The following is a 22,037-nucleotide window of genomic DNA, read 5'->3' as shown; positions in this document are numbered from 1 at the left end:
CTGGGATGAGGAGGACAAACCCAACTAGAAGCTCATGGGTTGAGACAAAGGACAAGGAGGGTTCTTCACTCATTAAGATCCCGGGCAAAACAGACTCAACTTAGAGAAAAAATAATAATGTGATTTCACACTAATCACACCCACCCAGGACACAGACACACACAGAGCAGGGCTTGCGTATGTTACCCCACCCCTCCCTTCTTCCCGGGCCCAAATCCCTTTGTTCCTGGTTTCTCTCCCTCCTTCCCCCCAGCGGCACAGGGGGACAGGGGATGGGGTTTAGAGTCACTTCACAGGCTGGTGGTTCCTGCTGCTCCTTCCTCCTCAGGAAGAAGGGTTCCTTACAGTCCTGCCCTGCTTCCCCACGGGGTCCCTCCCATGGCAGAGAGTCCTCCACCAACCTCTCCTTCATGAGTCCTTCCCACGAGATCCGGAGCTGCTCCAGCCTGGGCTTCCCACAGAGTCAGGGGCTGCTTCAGGAACAGCCACCTCCCCTGGCCCTGGGGTCTTCCACAGCTGCATCATCAGAGTCCACTGGCAGCAAATCCAAGTCCAGTGGCCAAGTTCACCCCTCCTGGTGCCTTCAGGGAATGTTCCACCACGTTCTTCCATGAGTGCAGGGGCACAGCTGCCATCTCGTCATGGGTTGCAGGGAAACTTCTGCTTGGGCACCTTCTTCCCCTCCCTCCTCACCAACCACTGGCACTAACTGCTCTGTCTCTCCAGCTCAGCTCTTCTAACTCCTTTCTAACTCCTGCCTCTCCTCGGGTCTTATATCAGTTCTTTTGTATGTTAATTGTCCCTCTAATGGCTCTTTTTCTAGTTTTAGAGCAAGGGGAGCTTCTCAGGTTCTTACCAGAGCCAACCCTGGGGCCCCTTCCCTACTATCAAAAAAAACAACCTAACCAGCACAGGCTTGCAAACATATATCAATATACAGCTTTGTGCAAGAGGGGATATCACATTATTGACTTTTTCTGAGTTGTTGTTTACAACTGGTCTGTGCCATCAGCACCCAACACTTTCATGTGACCAAGTCTGTGGAGAGCTTGAGTGTCCGTTCTGAGTTTCCAGGGCCACTGAGGTATCAAATCCTCTGCAGTGCAGAGAGCTGAGTTGTTTGCTGATGTCCTTGTGACCCTCAGTTTGAAACATTATATAGGCTTTTCTGTAGGCATGAATTTCAGCTCTTCAGTATGATTTATATCATACTCCTCAGATTTTGTCCCCATGGCTATTTCTACTTGTAATGACTTACAGAAATAAATGGTGAGATAAGCATCTTGCTGGTGCTTTCTGGTCTGCAGGGGACCGAGGCCTTGCACAACCTGCTCCACTAGGCTGCTCTTCTCCCTTCGTGGCTTTTGGGGGGACAGGCAGGATTTTGCTCACAGCTGTCACTTGAGGTGATTAATGTCTCTCTGCACTTTTCAGGAGAATGCTCTGTCACAGGCCAGTCCCATTTCAAAAGCTTCGACAACAAGTATTTCACTTTCAGTGGGATTTGTCAGTACTTATTTGCCAAAGACTGTGTGGAAAATTCCTTTTCTGTGATCATCGAGACCATCCAGGTAAGAGCAGCCTTGGCTGGTGTCTGTGCTCCTTGGCACATGCCTGGGAGAGAGCGGGAAGGGCTGTGGGAGTATGATATGAATTGCAGATGCACAGGCCAACAAAAGTAATTTTCCTATGAAATAATTAGTTTAAATAACAGATGCAGCCTTTCTCCTTAGTTAATAAGTGTTTTGCTTCTCCTTGCTGGCGTTCCCAGGAGCCTACCTGGAGACTGAGATTCATAACGAGATTTGGAGATCTAGCCCTGACTGCCTCTGTGCCAGCTGAACAAACAAACACAGAGGAGGGTGCAGCCCTTGCAAAGTGCCCTGAAGGCTGTCGGTGCCTCACTGATGCCCATGTCCTCAGACACAGAGTAGGGTGCCTTGGCAGGGTAGAACCTTGGGTTGCTTTCCATTAAATGATGTTGCTCACTAGCTGGTCAGCAGCTCCTGACTTTCTTTCCTGTCTTCTCTGATGGATGTGAGATGCAGCTGGAGGTCAGCAAGCAGAGACAGCTGGAGAGAAGTGGGAAAGGGAGCCAGGCCTGTGCTGGGAGGGATGGACACCCGGGAGGGGATGTCACAGGGAGGTTAACCTGGTCATGAAATTAATTGACCAGTTGAGCATGGGAATAGGTGTGCTAAACTTGGAGACTAGAAAGGGTACTGAATCAAGAACAGGGGAAGAAAGGGGACAGGGAACAAGGAACTGAGGGCAGGGAGAGATACGATGGAGTCACAATACTGACAGGAGTGAAGGGAAGTATCAGTCTGCCTTGCAGCAAGAGGGAAAAAAGGTACAAAACACAAGCAACTGAGAAATTACAGGCTTTGGAGAAACAGGGTGTGACGGTCACAGGCACCATCTATGTCTTTAGCCTGCAGTAGAAAGCTCTGATAATGCAGCTCTAAGGTCATCTGTGCTTGGGAACTTGCAGAACAGGTTTCCACTGAAACTTCCCTTTCGAAACCAGGGAGGAAACCCGGCAGCCTGCAATCCCTGTTCCTCATCTGCGTAACCCAGAGCCGGGAAAAGTAAATAGCACAAGAGTCTCTTGAGCAGTGTGAGCCACCCAGCTGTTTCCCAGGCTGGGGGGCTGTGTGGGACTGCCAGCGTGCCCTCCCTGCCCCGGCAGAGCTGGATTTTAATCACTGGTCACTGGCGACCGGCATAGGCTGCTCCTGGGGGTCTGGGGTAACGCCTGCGGGTTGTTTTCCAGGCTCTGAGGCAAGGAGCTGCGGATAGCTCCCTGGTGTGTGATTAACGGGATAATGGAAGAAAGGCTGCCAGCCTGGTGTTTGTGGGATGCAGAAACTAGATCCCTAAAACAATCGGGACACTTAACACCTCCTGAATTAGATGCTGAAATGCCTCTCAGGTGCCTGGAGCTAAGTTACCAATAAGTGATAGGTTGAGGTTTGAAGCAATTTTCCCCATCTCTGTAGTGTGCAGATGATCCCGATGCTGTGTGCACTCGCTCGGCTTCTGTACGAATCCAGGATATGGACAACAGCCTCATTAAAATGAAACATGGAGGAGGAATTTCACTGAATGGACAAGACATACACATCCCTTTGCTACAAGGTGTGTTTGCATGGTCTGACTCTGGCCAGCCACTGAAGGAGTCCTACTTGTGTTTTCTGACTTGCTTTAGCCTAGTTAAATCAAAAAGTGTTTTCAATATCAAGTTCTCACCTGCAGTCTCTTCTAGAAGTTCTGTCATTCCAGCTTCTCTCCATGAAGCTGACACATCTTGGCTCAGCTTCTCTAAAATCAGGACAATTAAGATGGTCTGGATTTGAGAGATGAAATCTTGAAAACCACTGCTGGTCTATGCTTTTAAAAAATTATTATTTCCAAAAGCTTAAAATCCCTTCTGTTGTCTTGCAAAATGTCACAGTTAATGTCTGAGGTTTTGCAGAATGCACATAGATCTTCTAGGGCTCCTGAGTGCCTTGAAGCAGAGCCTATGGACAAGTAAATGCAGCTATAAACTGCTGAGCAGGCAATGAGCTTGGGAAGTGTGAAATGGGCATTGCTGGAACCTCCTGCTGACAGACCTATCTGCCCTCTGCTCCGTGCCACCCTGTTTGGCACCACAGAGCAGTCCTAGTCAATGGAACAGCACATTCTGGCTTCTCTGACTGACACTTTGTGGTTGTCTTAAGGCGCCCTCCGTATCCAGCGCACAGTGAGGACTGCAGTTCGCCTCACCTATGGGGAAGATCTGCAGATTGACTGGGATGGTCATGGTGAACTCCTAGTGAAGGTACTCTTCTGTTGTTTCTATTTATCCCTTTTTGCCCACTCCCTAGGTCCCACTCAAACACGTACAAGGATTTTCTTGTCTGAAGTAAGAAATTCCTTTGTGTTGCATGTTAGAAATTCCATTCTCTTTTGCTACCCCCGGAGCAATATACAGGTCCTTTTGTATTCCAGAAACAAATGTTTTCATCCTACAACAGCTTGGTAGCTTCCTCCCCCCACCCCTCTTTTTCTTTTTGTGCAATGACAACCATTATTTACCATGAAGAGTTTTGTGTTTTCTTCAGCAGATACCCTCCAAACTGGATTTTTGCTTTCATTTGTTTTGCCTGTCCTGTCCATAGCAATGGATTCATATGGCTTTAAATAAGGAAAGAGTATGACTCCAGGGGACATAGTTAGTCATAATTTCCAGGAAAAATCAATTAACTCATACAAGATATGTTGCATGCTCCTTCTACCATGAGGAATGTTTAAAGTCACCCCTGAATAACAATTAGGGTTTGTCTGTGCTACAGATTGCAACAGAGCAGAGAAATATCCAAATACCCAGGTTTAAAAGAAATGAGCTGTAAGGGCGGCAGTAAAGCAGAAAGCTTTACTAAAACCACTTTTGTGTGTCTGTGTGCATCCATTGTAAACTGCAGAATGAGTTGCAGTGCAGAGAAGCCTGTGAGAGAAGAGTTTATTTGCGGTGGACTAGCCTACCGATAGCTGATAAACCCTCACAGCTTCCCCAGATAAGTCATTTATCGCCCTCTTTGCTCATACAAGAGGCTGTTCTCATTCAATGGGTAGGTCTCAGGGACTGCGAGTGTTGTCCCTGAGGGTGTATTCACTCCCTCAAGGATGTGAGTCTGCCTGTAGTATGGCTTCCTGGTGCAATGGCCAGCAAGGTAATGGGTGCTAAGTCAGGGTGACATGCTCCCGTGTGATGCTGGGTGGCTGCAGACCTGCCTGCTCCTGGGGTTTGCATGGGTGGGTGCTTAACCACAGCCCTGCTGCCTTTGAGCCCCATTTGTAACAGTGATCTGCAGCTGGGCCCCGTGTGGGGTGAGTTTGCTCACCAGAAAGAGTTTTGCCAGGAGAGCAGGTGTTCCTGGGGTTAGTGTTTCTACCAATCAGTGAGTGCTGCCGTCTCTGAACCATGGCATTGCATTTGCACCTTCCAAACCTGTCCCAAAATCTGACTTAAATGTCACGTCTGGCACAGTGTAAGTGTTCATAAGAGCTGGCTCACTGAGTGCGAGAGTTGAAAAGAAAGCAGAGAAGAAAAGTCGAGAATAACTATAGAAAGTATCTGTGAGTTTGTTGTTTCAGTCTAGCCTGTATCTCTGCTCCAGGGGTCCTAGTCGAATAATTCAGTTCAGTCCCTTGGCACATCTCAGAAGTTTCGGCTTTTCTCAATATTCAAAGTATTTTTCTGCCTGATCAGAGACCTGTATGGCCTGAGAAGTTTTTTCTTACAGTTAAAACAAATGTCATTTTCTGCTCCAGATCCTCCGCCCATAAAAACAGTGGAAGTTTCTTGAGTCGTCCACCTTTATTTAGTTCTGCTGTGAGCTCCTTTCCTCATTGGGTACCTAAAGCATCTTTTTAATTGCTTTTGGAGAGTTAATTTATTCTGGATTTGCAGACTGACCTGTTGCCATGTATTTCTGACAACTGGGGGCAGTGATACACTTCCATTACCTTGGCCAGACTTCTGGTAAAAATTCTTTCTACGTTGTTCAAGAAGGCTCCCCTTTCTGTGACCACTTGATATTTGTGATTTGAGCTTCCACTTGAAAATGTGTCAGAATTTGTTTTGTCTGAATCATTGACTGTCTGCAGAGTATGTGAAAAAGTACCTTCCTTGGCTGTTGGAGGAATAAGGATATGTGTCCTCTAATAATTCACGGTTGTTCCTTTCAATGACCCATATTTACTCTCTGACCACTCTGTTAGAAGGGAGGGTAGTATTAGGTTACATTTTGGAGAATGTTTTTACTTCTAATTATACAGAAAACCAGTTTTCTTAATTTTTTTTTTTCTAGCTTTTTTGGTCCTGTTTCACTGATCACTCCTGCCAACCTGACTGAAGTAGCACTCTGCTAAATGCATACAGAGAGCAGCTGTAGCATGAAACCACTGAGCCCCGTAGCACTTGTGACCCATCAGATCTTTACTTCTCATGGAAACTGGCAGTTCTTACTAGAATACAAGATACTGGCACCTTTGTGTTGCAGATGTTGCTTAGGAGATTTTCTCCTGTTTACCTTCAAGTTTAGGGTCTCATTTCAGATGTCTCTCAAGTTGAAGTCAGAATAAGGCAGCATGAAAAGTACTTCTGCTATGTGGGTTGTTTGCAATGCTGCTTTTAGTGTGATGGAAGTTCCTCTAGGCAAGAGGAAGCTCTACTGTGGGGTAATGTTGCTTTAGGGGTAGTAGTCTCTTCCTTATTTTATTAATGCTCCTTAATGTTGAGGGAAACAGGTCCTTCAACAGTCTCTCTTTTGTGACAAAACAATCTGTTTTTCTTAATCTTCAGATTTTCTTTTAAAATATGAAAATATTTCAAGTGCTGTATCTTTTCCCAAATAACCATTGGAAATGTAATAATCTCACTTACGAAAAAATGCAACCCCCATTGTTGCCCTGTTCATTTATTTGAATGAAGGGGAAAAGCAGGGAAAGATGACACTGGAGTGCTGATCAAGGCACAAAAGGAAGCCATTTTTCTTCAAGTCACCTTCAGTTGCAATATGGAATTAGCACTGTACCATACAAAAGTTTTCCTGCTGCTACTAATAATAACATTTTCATTAGAAGTTTAAAAAAGTAGCACAGTGAAATTGTGTCTATAGTATTTTAATGTGTATTGGAACTTCCATGATTGTTAAGTTGTGAATGGTTCACTCTTTGGAAAATTTTACCTTAAAGTGGTGACCAATTCTGAAGGATGACCATGCTCATATTTTGTTCCTTAGCTATCTCCAGTCTATTCTGAAAGGATGTGTGGGCTGTGTGGAAATTACAATGGTAACCAAGGGGATGATTTCCTTACACCTTCTGGCATGGTGGAAGCTCTTCTGGAAGATTTTGGAAACTCATGGAAGCTCAACGCAGACTGCCAGGACTTGTTAAAACAAGACAGCGACCCCTGCAACCTCAATCCTCGTTTAGGTACTGATCTCCATCCAAAATTAACGTGCAGCAAACTGTGATCTTCCATTTTACATAACAATAAAAATAAAGAAAAGAAAAATAAAGGCAAAGAGAAGAAGATAGTGTTGCTTACATAACCAGTACGGTGGCTGTAATACCTGTTTAAAAACAAAACAAAAACCCCAAAACCAACCAACCAGAGAGAGGCACTGATTGATGCAGGCTTCCTACAGAAAATGTAATGTTTTGCAAAAATTAAAATCAAACATGAGTCATGTGGGATCATGCTGCTGTTCAATTTGGACTCTCGTCAGACCATCACAGCCACAGTGCAAACTTGTGCCACTGAATCTACTCTTAAAAGTGATAGCAATACTATGTACATCCTCTGGGTGGACTAAACACCTGTCTCCTTCACCTCTCTGTCCTTACACCTTATACACTTTTGCTGATGCCTTGTCTCCCTTCTTTTACTGCATCCAAACAGACAGCCTTCCCCTTTCCCTCTGTATTTCTTGGCTGTCCTGGTTGGACAGGGGGAGAAGTTCTCAGAGCAGTTTTCTTGTCCCATGTGTTACAGCAAGCTCTGATTTCCGTGAGGAGCAAGCACACAGGAAATTTTATGACTAGATCAGAGCAGGAACTGGTGATTTGTGAGTGTGGTGAAGCCTAGAAGGTTTAATTTTGCAAAAAGGAAAAGCAACAGAAAGCAGAGGCCCTGTAAAAGGAAGTACAGCACAAAAAGCAGTGGTAACAGAATATGTGCTTTGCTTTTTCTTGATTTATCCTACTAGTGAAACATTATTCTTTTGGTGGAGCTTATGACTGTGATGCTATTTATGCCTATTTCATCCTGTTTTATTCCCCTTGTGGGTTTTTTTGTTTTGGTTTGGGTTTTTGTTTTGTTTAGTTTTGCTTGTTTCTTTCTTTCAAAAGAAAAACAAATTGCTTACTGTGGCTCTTCTAGGTTTTCTTGCAAGACACTGATTGAGTCAGTGCAAACATATCATTTTCTCTTTTTAGCCAAATTCGCTGAGGACTCCTGCTCAGTTCTGATGTCTTCTGCATTTGAACCCTGTCACCATGAAGTCAGTCCCACTCCCTATGTGAAGAACTGTCGCTTTGATGTTTGCTCCTGCTCCAATGGCAAGGATTGTCTGTGCTCTGCTATTGCTAATTATGCAGCAGCCTGTGCTAGGAAGAGTGTCCTGGTCCAGTGGAGAGCACCTGACTTCTGCCGTAAGTGAAATGCTCCTAAAACCCACTTATTTTTTGTGTTGAAGGAATTTCTTGGCAACATCAGATGAGGAATCTAGAATGAGATTATTTCTGCAAGATGCCAAATACTTCTTATGGAAAATGATGAGAGAGTATATATTTCCTCCACTCTAGCAAGGGTTCAAAAACTGTTCACAGAGACTGCTTAGCACTGGGGGAGAGAAGCAGTCATCTGACATACCTCAGCAGACCTTTTGACTGGATTTCCACTTTCAGCTGCATTTAAGTTTCAGCTGCACACCTGGAAGTTTTCTGAATATCCCAGGCTGGGAATCTCCAAGTGATCTGTAGTAATGTATGAATTGCTTTTTTTAGTACCTCTTTCTTTGAAGGCCCAAGCTTCTCAGCTCCTGACCTTGTCAGGGACTTCTGACTTTAGCTGAAGTTGAGGTTATGGAGGAAGCACAAAGGCAGGTATCAGTTAAAGTGGTATTGTAGAACAAAATCATACAAGCACAGACAAACTTATATCAGAAGTGTCCCTTGGCAGTCTTTAGGTACAACGCGGGCTCATAGCAGGGCTAACTTACAGTAGATTGCCTGGGGTCTTGTCTGGACAAATTCTGAGCATCTTCAAAGGTGGAGATCCTACAGTCTCTCTGGCATCTGTTTCTCTTAGGAGTTTGATTGTCACCCTCTCGGTGCAGAGGTCTGAGATCTATGTTAGTTCTCTTTCAACGTACACCATTCGGATAGTGGATGAACATTATTTTGCTAAGCACATACGAGCTCCTTTCCTTCTCCTTGTAAATTCTAATATGATGTAGCTAGTTCAAGATGAGATCCTGAACCTTGAACAACAGGTCATGGGGTGGCACCACTGAGCTAGGCAAACAAGAGCTGTCTTTAGCATTTTGTGCAGACGTTTAACTCCTATGACAGTCAGCAAGAATTGAGTTTTGAATTCCCCTGAGGACTGTCTGCAGGATGCCACCTGTAATAAATTAAAGCCCTGGTTCAAAAGCTTGCACATTAAAAGATGAGATGTTGCAAGAGGATAGTATGACAATTCAGACTGCAAGTTTGAGTTACAGGGGTGGGATAGCAGAAAGAATAGGGTGTGTTTGCATAGATCAATCCAGTGCAAGTTTAATAGCCAAACTGCTAAGAGGCTGGAGCAAAAGGAACCAACATCTTTTAATTATTTTCTTTCTTTGTTAGGTCAATGTGGTAGGAAAACAAAGTCCATTGCAGTGGAGTTGCGATGGAAAATAGACACACTTCCCCATGAGTATTTGTGAAATGGATGTTTTTCCATTTTACTGAGCAACTTTGCTATTAAGGAAAGAAGACAATTGAAAATTTTGAGGAAAAGCATGTATGCTTGGCAGCCTTCCAGGTCAGTTGGCTACTTGTTCCCAAAGAGGGGGTGGGAAAAACAGGTCATAAACTGAGTGTAGAAAATGGAAGCGAGAAAGAAGAAAGTGAGGTTACTGCCCTCCCTCCTAGTAGAATATATACCTGTAAGGTCAGTGACTTCAGCTTCTGCAGGCTGGGGAGTATTTACTGTGAATGAGAATAAAACCAGTTTATGTTAAACTGCTGCATGGTTTCATAATATTTTTCCTAATTTATGTAAAAGTTCAGATAGTGGAACAGTAATGTAATAAAAATCCTTTTAAATATGTGCAGGCCTGGAGGCTGAAAGAAAGAGCAGCGATAATGCACCATCATTCTTTCTGTAATTGAACAAGTCAATTTTCACAATTAATCTTTAATAATGCAGAGCTGCTTCCTCCTCTCTGTGCATTACAGGACGCTTTATGCTCTCATAAAGTGATGATTTCCCTGACTGCAGATCCATCAGCCCCCATTAAATAATTCTGATGCCCCAGACATCTCCTGTCACATGAAGGAGAACAATTCCCCTTTTAACGGGCTAAAGATCTGAATATGCAGGTTGTGTAATTTGTGCTGGTGGTCCAGTGCACTGAACAAGGGCTATGCTCCTACCTTGGTCAATGGAGATTCAGTTTCTTGGGAAATGACTTGACAGAACCAGTTTGCTTGATATGAAGTGGATAAATGACAGGGAGGTAAGTCATTAGTGTAGCAAAGCATTTCTGCTATGTGTCAAGCTAACGAGCATTCATCTCCCACGCCTTTGCAATTATTGTAGTTGCAGTTTGATTGCTGTAGAGCTGACTCTTACCCTTGCAGCCCACTGTGAATATACAACAGAGCCAATCCCTTCATGCTGTGTGGAAGGAGCAAGTCTGCCATACTCTGAAGGACTGTCTCTCTTTTGTTGGTAAAAAACCCAGCTGAGTGTCTCAGCCCAAAGAGTTGTGGTGAATGGAGGTAAATCCAGCTGCCAGCTGGTGACAAGTGGTGCTCCCCAGGGCTCAGTTTTGGGTCTGGTTTTATTTAAAATCTTTATGAATTATCTGGCTGAGGGGATGGAGTGCACCCTCAGTAAGTTTGCAGACAACACCAAATTCAGTGGGAGTGTTGATCTGCCTGAGGGCAGGAAGGCTCTGCAGAAGGACCTGGACAGGCTGCATCGATGGGCCAAGGCCAGTTGTATGAGGTTCAACAAGGCCAAGTGCCAGGACCTGCAACTGGGTCACAACAATTCCATGGAATGCTACAGGCTTGGGGCAGAGTGGCTGGAATTCTGCCCAGAGGATAAGGACCTGGGGATGTTGATCGACAGCCAGCTGAACATGAGCCAGCAGTACGCCCAGGTGGCCAAGAAGGCCAATGGCATTCCAGCCTGGCATCCTGTGGCTGGCAGTTCTAGGAAACTGTCCTCCTGTACTTGGCACTGGCGAGGCCACACCTCAAGTACTGTGTTTAGTTGTGGGCCCCGCATGACAAGAAGGATGTTGAGGTGCTGGAGCGCGAGCAGAGAAGGGCAACAACACTGGTGAAGGGGCTGGAGAGCAATGAGGAGCATCTGAAGGAATTGGGATTGCTTAGTCTGGAGAAGAGGAGGCTGAGGGGAGACCTTACTGCTCTTTACAGCTACTTGAAAGGAGATTGTAGCAAGGTGGGGGTTGGTCTCATCTGTCATGTAACAAGTGATAGGACAAGAGGAAAAAGCCCCAGGTTGCACCAGGGGAGGTTTAGATTGGCTGTTAGGAAAAGTTTCTTCACTGAAAGAGTTGCCAAGCACTGGAACAGGCTGCCCAGGGAAGTGGTTGAGTCACCATCCCTGGAGGTATTTAAAAGACATTTAGATCTGGTGCTTAGGGACATGGTTTAGTGGTGGACTTGGCAGTGTTAGGTTTTATGATTGGACTTAATGATCTGAAAGGGGTTTTTCCAACTTAATTCTATGATTCTGTGTGTCATGTGTATGTGTATATATATATATAAGTGCATTGTGGCAAAGGGGAATCTGTCAATAGATCCTTAGATCATTCTTCAGGTTTTAGGACCTGTTTTCATTAATGTGGTGGTGCTGTGGTAATTTATTGTCTTTGCATGGCTTCAGTGAGAGGATTTGTACGGGATAAATCTAAGAGTGCTGGAGTGGGCAGTGGGGAATTAAAGGCAAGCTCTGAGCAGCATTTGAGATGGCTACATCACCTGGTAGGGCTCAGCATGCTAACTGGTGCTGGTGGAGCAGCTGTGTTAAATGTAGTCCTAGCAGATAGCGTCTTCACCCACAGCCTCTGTCCTAGGAGTGATTGAGTTTTCACCTTGAGCTACCTGAGGAACTGGTCAAGATTTATTCCTCTCTCCCTCTGGGTTGAAAACCCATCCACAAGGAGCTGGATGAACTATCTGATGGATAAATTTTTCCAAGGCTTTCCCGCTATTTAACAGCTTATCCATGTGACAGGCTGAGCTTCAGAGCACAGCATTGAGCTGTTTTGGTTTTGTAACAGGCATTCGTATAGACTAGATGCACCTCACCTTTTCCTCTGATATTACTGGCAATAATGGGATGGGCTTTTTGAGTGACAGTGTATTAAAAAGTGTGCAGATGACCGTCCCCTCCCAGGTCAGTTGTCTTGTCTTTTTGCTGTTAGAAACCGATGTTGAGAACTGATGGAGCAGTGTTTTGAGACTTAGAGTATGAACATGGCATTGGGAAGCATAACTGGAAGAATGGGGGTTGTTTCTAAAATCTTAGGAAGTACATGGGCAGGTAAGATAAGTTACAAAGCTTTATCTAAAAAAGGAACCCACTGCAAACTTATCCCTGTGGGCAGGAAGTGTTACCACTGACTAGAAAGTAGGGCAGGATGTTGGGCAGGATGTCTTATCCTTTTGGAATCTTGACATTCTAGTGAACTTGTGCACCTGTCAGAAATCTGCAGAACCAGCTCCTTGTTTCCAAAGGTTCCTCTATAGCAAATCATACTTTTGGCTGATGCTTTGTGGTCATCCTGCCTGAACATGTGCTCAGGGATGAACTTTTAGGATGGTCCTCAGCCATGGCCTGTGCTTGTTCAGTATTAGATTTACTGCATAGTTCATGTTAATGTAAATTAGAAACACTGTTCTGTGAATAGTTGCCAAAGACTCCTATAACTGTCAGTGACTCTATCATCTATTTATTTCTGAGTTAGGAAGTATTTAGTCTGCCTACTGTGTTGATGAGCACACATAGATATCTTGGGCTCTGTTGTGAAAGCTACGTTAAATAGTTTGGACACAAGTTCCAAACTTGAGAAACGGTTGATCTGAAGAAGGCTTAAAGTCACCTTAGATGCCTCAAAGCTGGATCCTCAAGTCATGGGGCTTGCACTCCCATGTATGGGACTTCAGGTGCCACAACAGAAGTTGAGGATCTCCATGTCTCTGTTCAGTATGTAGAAATAGTTCTTCATTTGAAAAAAACTTTTTGAAGGTAAGTAATAGACATTGGTGTCTACATACGTAATAGACGTTGGTGTCTAATAGTTGGTTAGCATGTAGGCCTTGCTTTGTCAGCCTCAGTGTTAGTTCAGCCCTGCTAGCAGCTGGATGAGGCTGCAGAGCTGTGTAGCCTGCCTATAGTTTTTCTTTTACTGCCATTGATGCTACAGTTCCCAGGGGTGTGCGCTCACAGAAGAGAGGGCAGAGATTATCAGATCATTCTGCAGGTATGACAAGAGGAAGAGCTTTCTCTGTAACCTCTTGATCTTGAGCACAGTACAGATGTGCCATCTTTTATTTGCAGCTGCTTCCCTCGCTCTGCTGAACATCCGACTTCATCACCTTACAACTCTGACCGTTTGCTTTGGAAGGTTGCTAATAATGACAGGTTTTATAAACCCTGGTTAAAAGGTCACCTGTTAAAAGCCCTTGATAATACTAACTTGTTTTCTTGTCTTCCTGAAATGTGTTGTCATACCTGCCACCTAGTGCCGATGCTGATGTATGCAGAAAAGATGGCCTCAAAATGAGAGCTGTAGAACTAAGTGCAACGAAGCTAAAAGTACTCCAATGGCCATAACTAGGTCCATGTAAAAATGAATGATTTCTCAAAAAATATTTAGTCCCCAAGTTTTGGCTCCATGATCACTAAATGACTTTATCATTTGCACCTGCTTTTACAGAACTCACTGAGAGCTTCTGGGATGTGAAGCTTTAAACTGCTGCAGCACCTGCTCATCAAGGCAGAAACCTACATTTCTTCTTGTTTTGACCAAAGTGTCCCTAGCTGTGTTGCAAAGGAAGAGAAGTGTGAATGTGTACATGACACTTGCAATGCTCCTGACCTGTAGATCCAAGTAAAAACAGAGATTGGACACAGCCTGTGTTTTTAGTTCTGGATAAGATTTTGTGGATGGATTTCCATTGCAGATGTTGCAACCCAATTCTGACTTTTATTGGAAGCTGCACGTAGTCAGGTTTTGCTTGTGTATATATATATAAACAGTGCCCAGGCTTCACTGGTCCTGCAGAGTTAAGGAGAGACAGAGTAACACTGGCCTCCATCAGTGAGTAAATTGAGTTAATGCATGTTAATCCCCAGCTCTCAGTCTGGTTTAGGCACCTTTTCCTTTAGTTGACTTTGCTTCAAATGCCAGTCTTCCTGATGTGCACATCATTCAACAGCAATGACCTGTCCTGAAGGCCAAGTGTACCGACAGTGTGGGGTGCCATGCAACCAGACCTGCAGATCCCTGTCCTACCCAAATGAGGACTGTGATGAGCTCTGCGTGGAAGGTTGCTACTGTCCCTCTGGGCACTACCTAGATGAGCATGAGCAGTGTGTGCCAAAGTCCCACTGCTCTTGTTACTACGATGGCGAAATCTTCCAGCCAGAGGACATCTTTTCAGATCATTACACCATGTGGTAAGTGCAATGCTCATAACTCCTGTGTACTGGGGCTCAGAAATTTTGGATTGCCTGAGTGGTTAACTGGCTCGGTTCCTCAGTTCCTTTCCCTCCACTGAAATTAGTTTAAAAGAGGGCAATATTTTGCCTCCAACAAACCAAATGGTGAGTTTGCTGTTCCATCTCTAGCTATATAATTTCAAACGGCACTGCAGAAACAAGACTAAGCCCTGTTCCACGAACAGCTCCTGCCAGTTTTAAATGGAGTTTAATTACTGGCAATAGCTACTTTGTAGGCTTTTAAAATGTCACTTTAATGTACATCTCTTAAATATTAAAACCTAATTACCTCTATCAAAGATACAAATATTCAAAAGTGTTCCTAATAGTTACACTGAGTAGTGGTACACTGACAGTAAGAATGTAATTGCTGGGCAGCTCCTGCCAAGCCTATGTTTGGGAACAGTGTCTTCTCCTTTTCTCCTCTACCACAGAAGTCATATGGTACAGGCAATAAGTGGTCCCTTACCTTTTTCCACAGCAGACATGACTATTATCTTGCCCAGCTTTATACCTTTGCAGATGTGTGGGATTCAGAGGGACAGGACTAGCACACAGCTGGGTTACAGTGCCAGTATGTCACGGCAACTATCTTAAGGAAGGTTTGCCTTTAAGGTTGATAAGCACAGTGGATGGAGAGCAACAGATCAGCCTCAGTGAGAGGTGTACTTTTGGTTCTCTGACAAGTTCCCTGTGGGCCTGTCTGAAAAAACAGCATGAGTGAAAGCTAAATGTCACTTCGTTAAATATAAGCTTTGTTTTTCTTAGCTATTGTGAAAATGGTTTCATGCACTGCAGTACAAATGGAGTTCCTGGTGCCTTCCTGCCAGATGTTTTCACTGATGAGAGGACATCTGCCAGAAGTTAGTATACTTTAAAACATTAATATTTTTTTCTATTTTTTTCCCTCTTTTTTTCCCCCTCTTCAGTCTCTTGGTAATCTAGATTAGGGAAGACCAGAGGTTGCAGTGGGTGTTGTTGTGAGTCTTGTTGGTAATATTTTCTTTGTTACAGGACAGAAACAAAATGTTTGCGTGGGAAGGTTCAGGTCTCATTTTGTCTCCCCTCTCAAAATTATAGTTGGACACTGCTCTCTGTCTTTAGGCAAAGAGGTTAAGGGGTCCCTTGGTGGTGATCTGAGGCCTCAGTTGTTATTTGAGGATCACACAACATTAGTAACTAGCAAGCTTTATAACTCCTGCTTCTGACTAGCAGGTTGCAAGCAGACAAAGCTTTTTGTGGCTTGCTGGTTAGAGTGCTGCCAGGCACTGAGTGTGCCCTCCAGCCACCAGGCATCTTGCCAGTAAAACTTTCCAGAGACTGACTCCTGCCTTGCAGAGATAGGCACTATATTGGAAACCAGGTCATCAGTGGTCTGGGTTTTTGGCGAGCTTACAGGATTGTGATGGGAAGAAGGGGTCTTTGTAGGCCACCAGTAACAGTGTCACTGGGTGGTCCCCACTGTCCTTTCAGTGAAGTCTTCTAGGTGTATCCCTCACCAAACTCTTGCTCTAATGTTATTCAAACATAGTTTTCCTGACATTAGTGGGTTCAGACTTACAAAACCTCAGAGAGGCATACTTCTAGCATTGCTTGAAATAATAACCTGGAGTTTCTTAGGAAATTTAGATCTTCTATGAGAATCTGCGTTCTCAAAGGGTTTGAAAACTTTGGGTTTAACCTAATGTCATTTTTATGAGCAGTCACACATGCAGTTACACTTCATGGTGGAAGTGAGTGTAAGCACAACAATCTATGGTGCTTTTTCTTCTCAGAACATCCATTTTATGCTGACACGCCGCCTATAGATTGAAGTCTTTCACACTGAGTGTGCTTGTGTCCCTGGAGCAATCTGAAATTGAACCCTTGTGCAGCTCCTTTTCCTAGCTGAGTTCACTTCATGGGAAGTGGGGACTGTTACCTTTACAATGACATGGGTGGTAGTGTAGTGACACTGCTAAATATCCTAAATTAGTTTTTTTAATAAAAATGTCCCATCCTTCAGAAAAGCGCTGTGCTAACAATACCTGACTTTTAATTGCTATTTTTTTGAATTTTTTTTTAAGTAAAAAGGAGCTTAGCATGCAGATCCCCCATGGAAAGATTTATCTGTCCTGCAAACAACCCAAGAGCTGAAGGGCTGGAGTGTGCCAAGACTTGCCAAAACTATGACTTAGAGTGCATCAGCCACGGCTGCGTATCTGGATGTCTCTGTCCAAAAGGGATGGTAAGCAGGCTCCTCTGTTTTCTTGCCTTCATTTTTTTTCCTACCAACCTTGCAGCCTGGAAACAAGCAGTTGTGAAGTATTGACTCTGCCAAATTTTGGCTGCTTTAAAGTATGTTTATTAGTATGTCTGCATAGAAGAGAAAGTGTAATATTAACAATAATTGATAATCAAAAAGCCAAACTCGACTTTTTAAAGACCAATTTATGTCTTCAACTCTCTTCCCAACCTTCTCCTCATTCTTGCTGAACTTCCCTAGCCAGAGAGACAGAAGCACACAGAAACCCATACCCCAAATACCCACCCACATCCAGCCATATCCTCCTGCTGATAATAGGTGCTTCCTTGTGAAGTCTCCATCTCTACTGCTTCCTTCCTGTGTCTTGTAACAAACTGAGAGGTCCCCATGAGAAGGAATGTGGGACATGAAGCTTGCTAAGGTCATGCCAGAGGGTGTCCTGGACTTACAGTGGTGTGCTTGAGTATGCTTTCTTCACTGGTAAAATGCTTTCTGGAGGGCAAGGGCATGTTCCCCTGCAACCCTCAAATTTAATAATTGATTTAGTTATTTTTAAATTGAGCAAATAATTATTTGTTAAGCCAGTGACTGTGAAATCAATGTCAAGTTAGAGTTTGATAAAAAGCAGATGGAGTAGAATAGGCAGCAGATTGCTGCTGTTGTTCTTTGAGCTAAAGAATAATGCATCAGTGTTCAGTGCTGGGCAACACTCCAGGCAGGCATAGAGTTGTGCTGTTTCTCCTGGGGGAGCAGGGGGTGTAGTGACAGGCATGACACGGATAGGACAGAGGTGGAGCACATGACACGCTCTTAATGAAGTCAAGGAAACGGCACTTTTGAGTTCTCTCTCCAGGAACACTGTGAGGGTTGAGAAGTTTGTGAAGTTCAATGCTTGAAATGCAGATGAAAGTACCTGGTAGATCCTGGAAAAAGAGAGCCACTCAATTCAACAAGATGACTTGTCAGGTTTTAGATACAAGAATCGGGTCCAGTATTTTTTTTTTTTTTTTTTTTTTTTTAACCTGGTAAAATAAGTTTACTGTCCACTAGATGACAGTATGGTTCAATCTTCCAGTGAAATACCTTGTTCTCCCATCTGGCAGAGAATAAAAATGACGAGATGCATGTTTGTCAAAGCCACAATGGGAGAAGCCAGTGTGTAGATGATTTTGTTGTAACCATGGACGTGCAAAGATAGGATCAAGCTTGGTGTTCTCATCATGTGGCTGCCTTTTACCACGCCTTGGACTCCTGGCGTGTGGCTCCACTGGACCTGTCAGCTCATCCTCAAGGAGCAGTTTCTTCCTCATCACCAATAGGTACCTAACCAAGGTGGTTTGGTGGAGGCTTTTCCTTATTTCTGCATTCTGCAATGAACCCTCATACTCCCAATATCGGTTGCCAGAACCAGAAGGATTTGGGCTGGTGATCAAGTTCTCTTCTCCATCCTGCCACTTTCTCCCTCATGTGCCCAGAGTCCTTAAGGTAGAAGTGCTACAAAGTCACACAGACTGTGCTTTCCAGACTTGGATCTGCAGAGCTGAGCCATAAAGAGACTGGAAAAATGTGTTAGTATTAGTCTCCCTGCTTGGTGCTCTGTAAGTGGTGAGCCTCTGTTTGTGGGAATGTCTGTGGGAAGTAACAGATTACAGAACATTTCTAGGAGTAAAAATTTGCACATACCATCACTCTGGAAGAACTTGTGGCATTTTACTGATTTATTTATTTATTTTCTTTTACAAGGCTACAATAGCATATAAAAATTAAGGTCATGGATTATTTATTTTAAATATAATTTTGTTTATACTTCTCTAAAATGGCTCATACTGTCAGGAAACATAAAGATACATAGTTCACCAAAAAAACCACCTCTCTAGTACAATTTGTAAGTGTAGGTAGCAGATAATATGTCATTAAGTGCAATGTTATCCCTAGGTATATGAACATATATTTATTTACAGATCAGTTAGCTCATTTACCAATCTTAAACAGTGTGATCCATAGTCTAAAATCTTTATGCACAAATTGCTGGCTAATTTTGAATTCCATATCTGGAAAGTAATTTAAACAAAAAATAAAAAAAACACAGAGTTTGTTCATGAACACCATGTTGCAGTTGCCTAGATTTGAGTTATAATACCTTGCTGGGGTGAGAAACTGCCAATCAATCAATTTATTATTTCCCTAGTCAGAAAATGCAGACAAAACCTAATTTCTTTCAACTGAAAAATGAGTTTTCCAGTTCATCTTGACTTAATAGTTTACAATGGTTTTTATTTCTTAAAAATAAAAATGCTAAATATGTCATGAAATTAATAATTCTTTTTTTTTTTTTTTCTCTTTGATCATTTGGAGGATGGGGAATTCTCCATACTTGTCACCCTCTTGCAGATTAGAAAAGATAAATCATAACATATGTGCAGAAGTGTGGGGAAAAATATGCTTTCTCCGATTAGTTTACTGCACTCCAGTTTTTTTCCCATTGGAAAATATTAATAAATATACAAATGGAGTGTTAACCACCTTTCAGGGGGAAAATAGAAGCAGGACTATCAGAAAGCACAAAATCCAGACTCTCTAAAACTAGAATGTATTTATTTATTTTTTTCAATTCAAACAACTGAATCAAAATTAAGGTTTAAAATTGAAATGAAGCATTTTATTGTATTCTGGCTGAAGGAAAACTATTATATGTTAGTAAAAAAAAAAAGGCAAAAAAAAATAAAAAAGAAAGCAGTTTAATCAGTAAGTTTAATCAGCAGTTTAATCCTGCTTTCAGCAGGAACTTCATAGAGAGTTATTTTTATTTTCTTGCTAGCTCTCTTGTATGTTCTTCACTGTAGGCTTATTCTATGTAACAACATGACAGTCTTCCTGAGGCAATGGTATTATAGTATGGGCATCTGCCCAATGATAATACTTCATAAAACAAATATAAGAAGTATACAGGTAGCATAAGAAAGAAGTCAAGGGTAAAACCAGCACATTTTGACTGGTCTGTCCTAGCATGTTCTTGGCTAGTCTTTGTCTGCACAGTAATGGTGACAGGCTGTTAAAAACATATCAGCTATTGGGTTCTGATCTGACCCAGTTCTTTTACTTAATCCCTTACTCCTTTGTACTTTTGGCTGACTTTCTACTGAAGACCTCATGTATCAGGAGGAACAGACTGAAAATCTGAGCTTCCCTTGACAGTGAGATGCTCCAAAATTGTATTGACCAAGAGACATTAAAATTCAGCCTCATCAAGGCAGAGTTTAGGGGAGAAGAATGTTAAAAGTTCTCATATCTGTGATACTGTTCTTCCCTTTGCAGTATTTGTCAAGGCTTAACAATTAATAAGACAGAGCAAGGAAATTACGGAGATTTCTGTTGGATCCCCAGGTGTAGTGTGTAGCTTCACCAGCTAGTCAGCCACTTACTTATAATCCCATGGATATGCTCTCAGGGCATTATCATATGGGTGTGATGTGGTGTGAACAGCAGCTGTTCTCCTGTCTTTTCTTGTGGTTGCCTCCCCAGGACTCATGCCTCCCACCACCTCAGGCACTCAGGACTGTTAAGATGCCCTGCATTCGATGCTAGGTATCAATGGACTGAGAGACTTCCACAGAAGTCCAGCTGTGGGTGTGTAATGCCACTGCCCAGCAGAGCCAGATGGACCAGCATTTGTGTGTGGCATCAATATGACCAGTAGATTATGTGTTACTATTAACAAAATCATCACCCGTTGAGTTTTGCAGCAAAAATAATCAGTCATCTGGTCGAAGAGCACTCTGAGTATTTATGTCCAGCTTTCTTAAATCCCACCCACCCACTCTGCAGTGTTCAGACAAGGCAGTCTTCCTTCTGTCACTGGATTAACAGCTGTTACACTGAATCTTCATGGTGGCCATACACTTCTGATGGAAATACTAATACCAATCTATTAAAGTTTTTAGAGTTGGGGATAGGCTGTGACTAGCTTCATGTTAATGTGTCCAGGAGCAGATAGAAGATGTCCTAATAATTCTCTTATTAACCACAAATCTAATACTTTTTTTTTTTTTTTAATCTAGAGGCTAGACCTGTGTTAGTGAACATTGAAAAAAATCAGAAAAGTAGCCATAAGTCATAGATGGCTTTTTTTTCTGAATACCACTAGGAAGGAAGGAATGAATTACACACCCTTGGAAACATACGGTCCTCTCTGGCCTGTTTTCTCCCCGTCCTTTGTGGAGATTAAGTCTGAGACAGAGCCCCAGATCTATCATCTAGAAAAGCATTTCTTTGTTTCCATCTTTCTTCTATCTGTGTGAGTTTATTTGGCATGATATAGCTCTCCGTAGCCACAGAGAATGTGGAGCTACATATGAATGAAAGGTCTCTGGGCTGTGAAATCCTTTTCATTAGTAGTTCCCTGTGGCAGTTCTAGGTCCCAATAGGAAAAGGCAGAGTAATTCTACTTTATTGACCTGGCGTTCAGACTACATTGATCTCATTTGCCTGTATTTAATGGTAAAAAAACCCAAACTATTTAAATGATTTTACAGAAAGAGTTTCAAGTGGGAAGGTGGTATTTTGTGACTTTTGAATGTGAGGGGGGAAGTGCTCTCCATTTCAGTGCTCCTTGAAGTATGAGTGAAACCCACCCTGGCTTTGCAGGCCCACATCCAAGTGAAAAACAGCACTGGTTTTGTTTGATACTCTAAACATGGCCATCTTTAAAAGGGAAAGGGAGTAATCACAGAAAACCATACCAAACCAAATCACCAAAACAAAAACACAGGGAAAAGCAACGTGAAAAAACAAAGTAGTCTAATGGCATTACTTGTTTTTGGGGTTGTGCTGGTTTGGTTTGGCGGGAATTTTGGTAGCGGGGGGAAGGGCTCCAAACCAAGCCAAGGAGGGACAACAGATGCGCCTCTGCGATGAATATATGAAAGAACTGAGATAAGAGCTGAGCAGAGCGAGCAGTTAAAGGAGAAGAGCTGTGCTGGAGGGGCAGAGCGGTGCTGGTGGTTGGTGAGGAAGAAGGGGAAGAAGGTGCCCAAGCAGAAGTTTCCCTGCAACCCCGGGCAAGATGGCAGCTGTGCCCCTGCACTCATGGAGGAACATGGTGGAACATTCCCTGAAGGTGCCAGGAGGGGTGAACTTAGCCAGTAGACCTGGGATTTTATGGCCAGTGGATTTGCTGCCAGTGGACTCTGATTGCGCAGCTGTGGAAGACCCCGGGGCCAGGGGAGGTGGCTGTTCCCGAAGCAGCCCCTGACTCTGTGGGAAGCC

General features: G+C 43.4%; 1 protein-coding gene across 1 annotated transcript in view; it reads left to right on the top strand.

The window, feature by feature from the left end:
- Positions 1-22,037, top strand: part of VWF (von Willebrand factor) — a 134,022-nt gene that overhangs the window by 28,602 nt on the left and 83,383 nt on the right. The window contains exons 11-18 of the mRNA XM_051624057.1: positions 1,435-1,571; positions 3,003-3,141; positions 3,726-3,826; positions 6,792-6,987; positions 7,993-8,208; positions 14,245-14,485; positions 15,296-15,390; positions 16,594-16,754. Of these exons, the coding sequence (XP_051480017.1) occupies positions 1,435-1,571; positions 3,003-3,141; positions 3,726-3,826; positions 6,792-6,987; positions 7,993-8,208; positions 14,245-14,485; positions 15,296-15,390; positions 16,594-16,754 (1,286 nt within the window). The remainder of the gene's footprint in view (positions 1-1,434; positions 1,572-3,002; positions 3,142-3,725; positions 3,827-6,791; positions 6,988-7,992; positions 8,209-14,244; positions 14,486-15,295; positions 15,391-16,593; positions 16,755-22,037) is intronic.

Source organism: Apus apus, chromosome 1 (genome assembly GCF_020740795.1).
Source record: "Apus apus isolate bApuApu2 chromosome 1, bApuApu2.pri.cur, whole genome shotgun sequence".
NCBI lineage: Eukaryota > Metazoa > Chordata > Aves > Apodiformes > Apodidae > Apus > Apus apus.
This window is presented reverse-complemented; position numbering and strand designations above follow the sequence as displayed.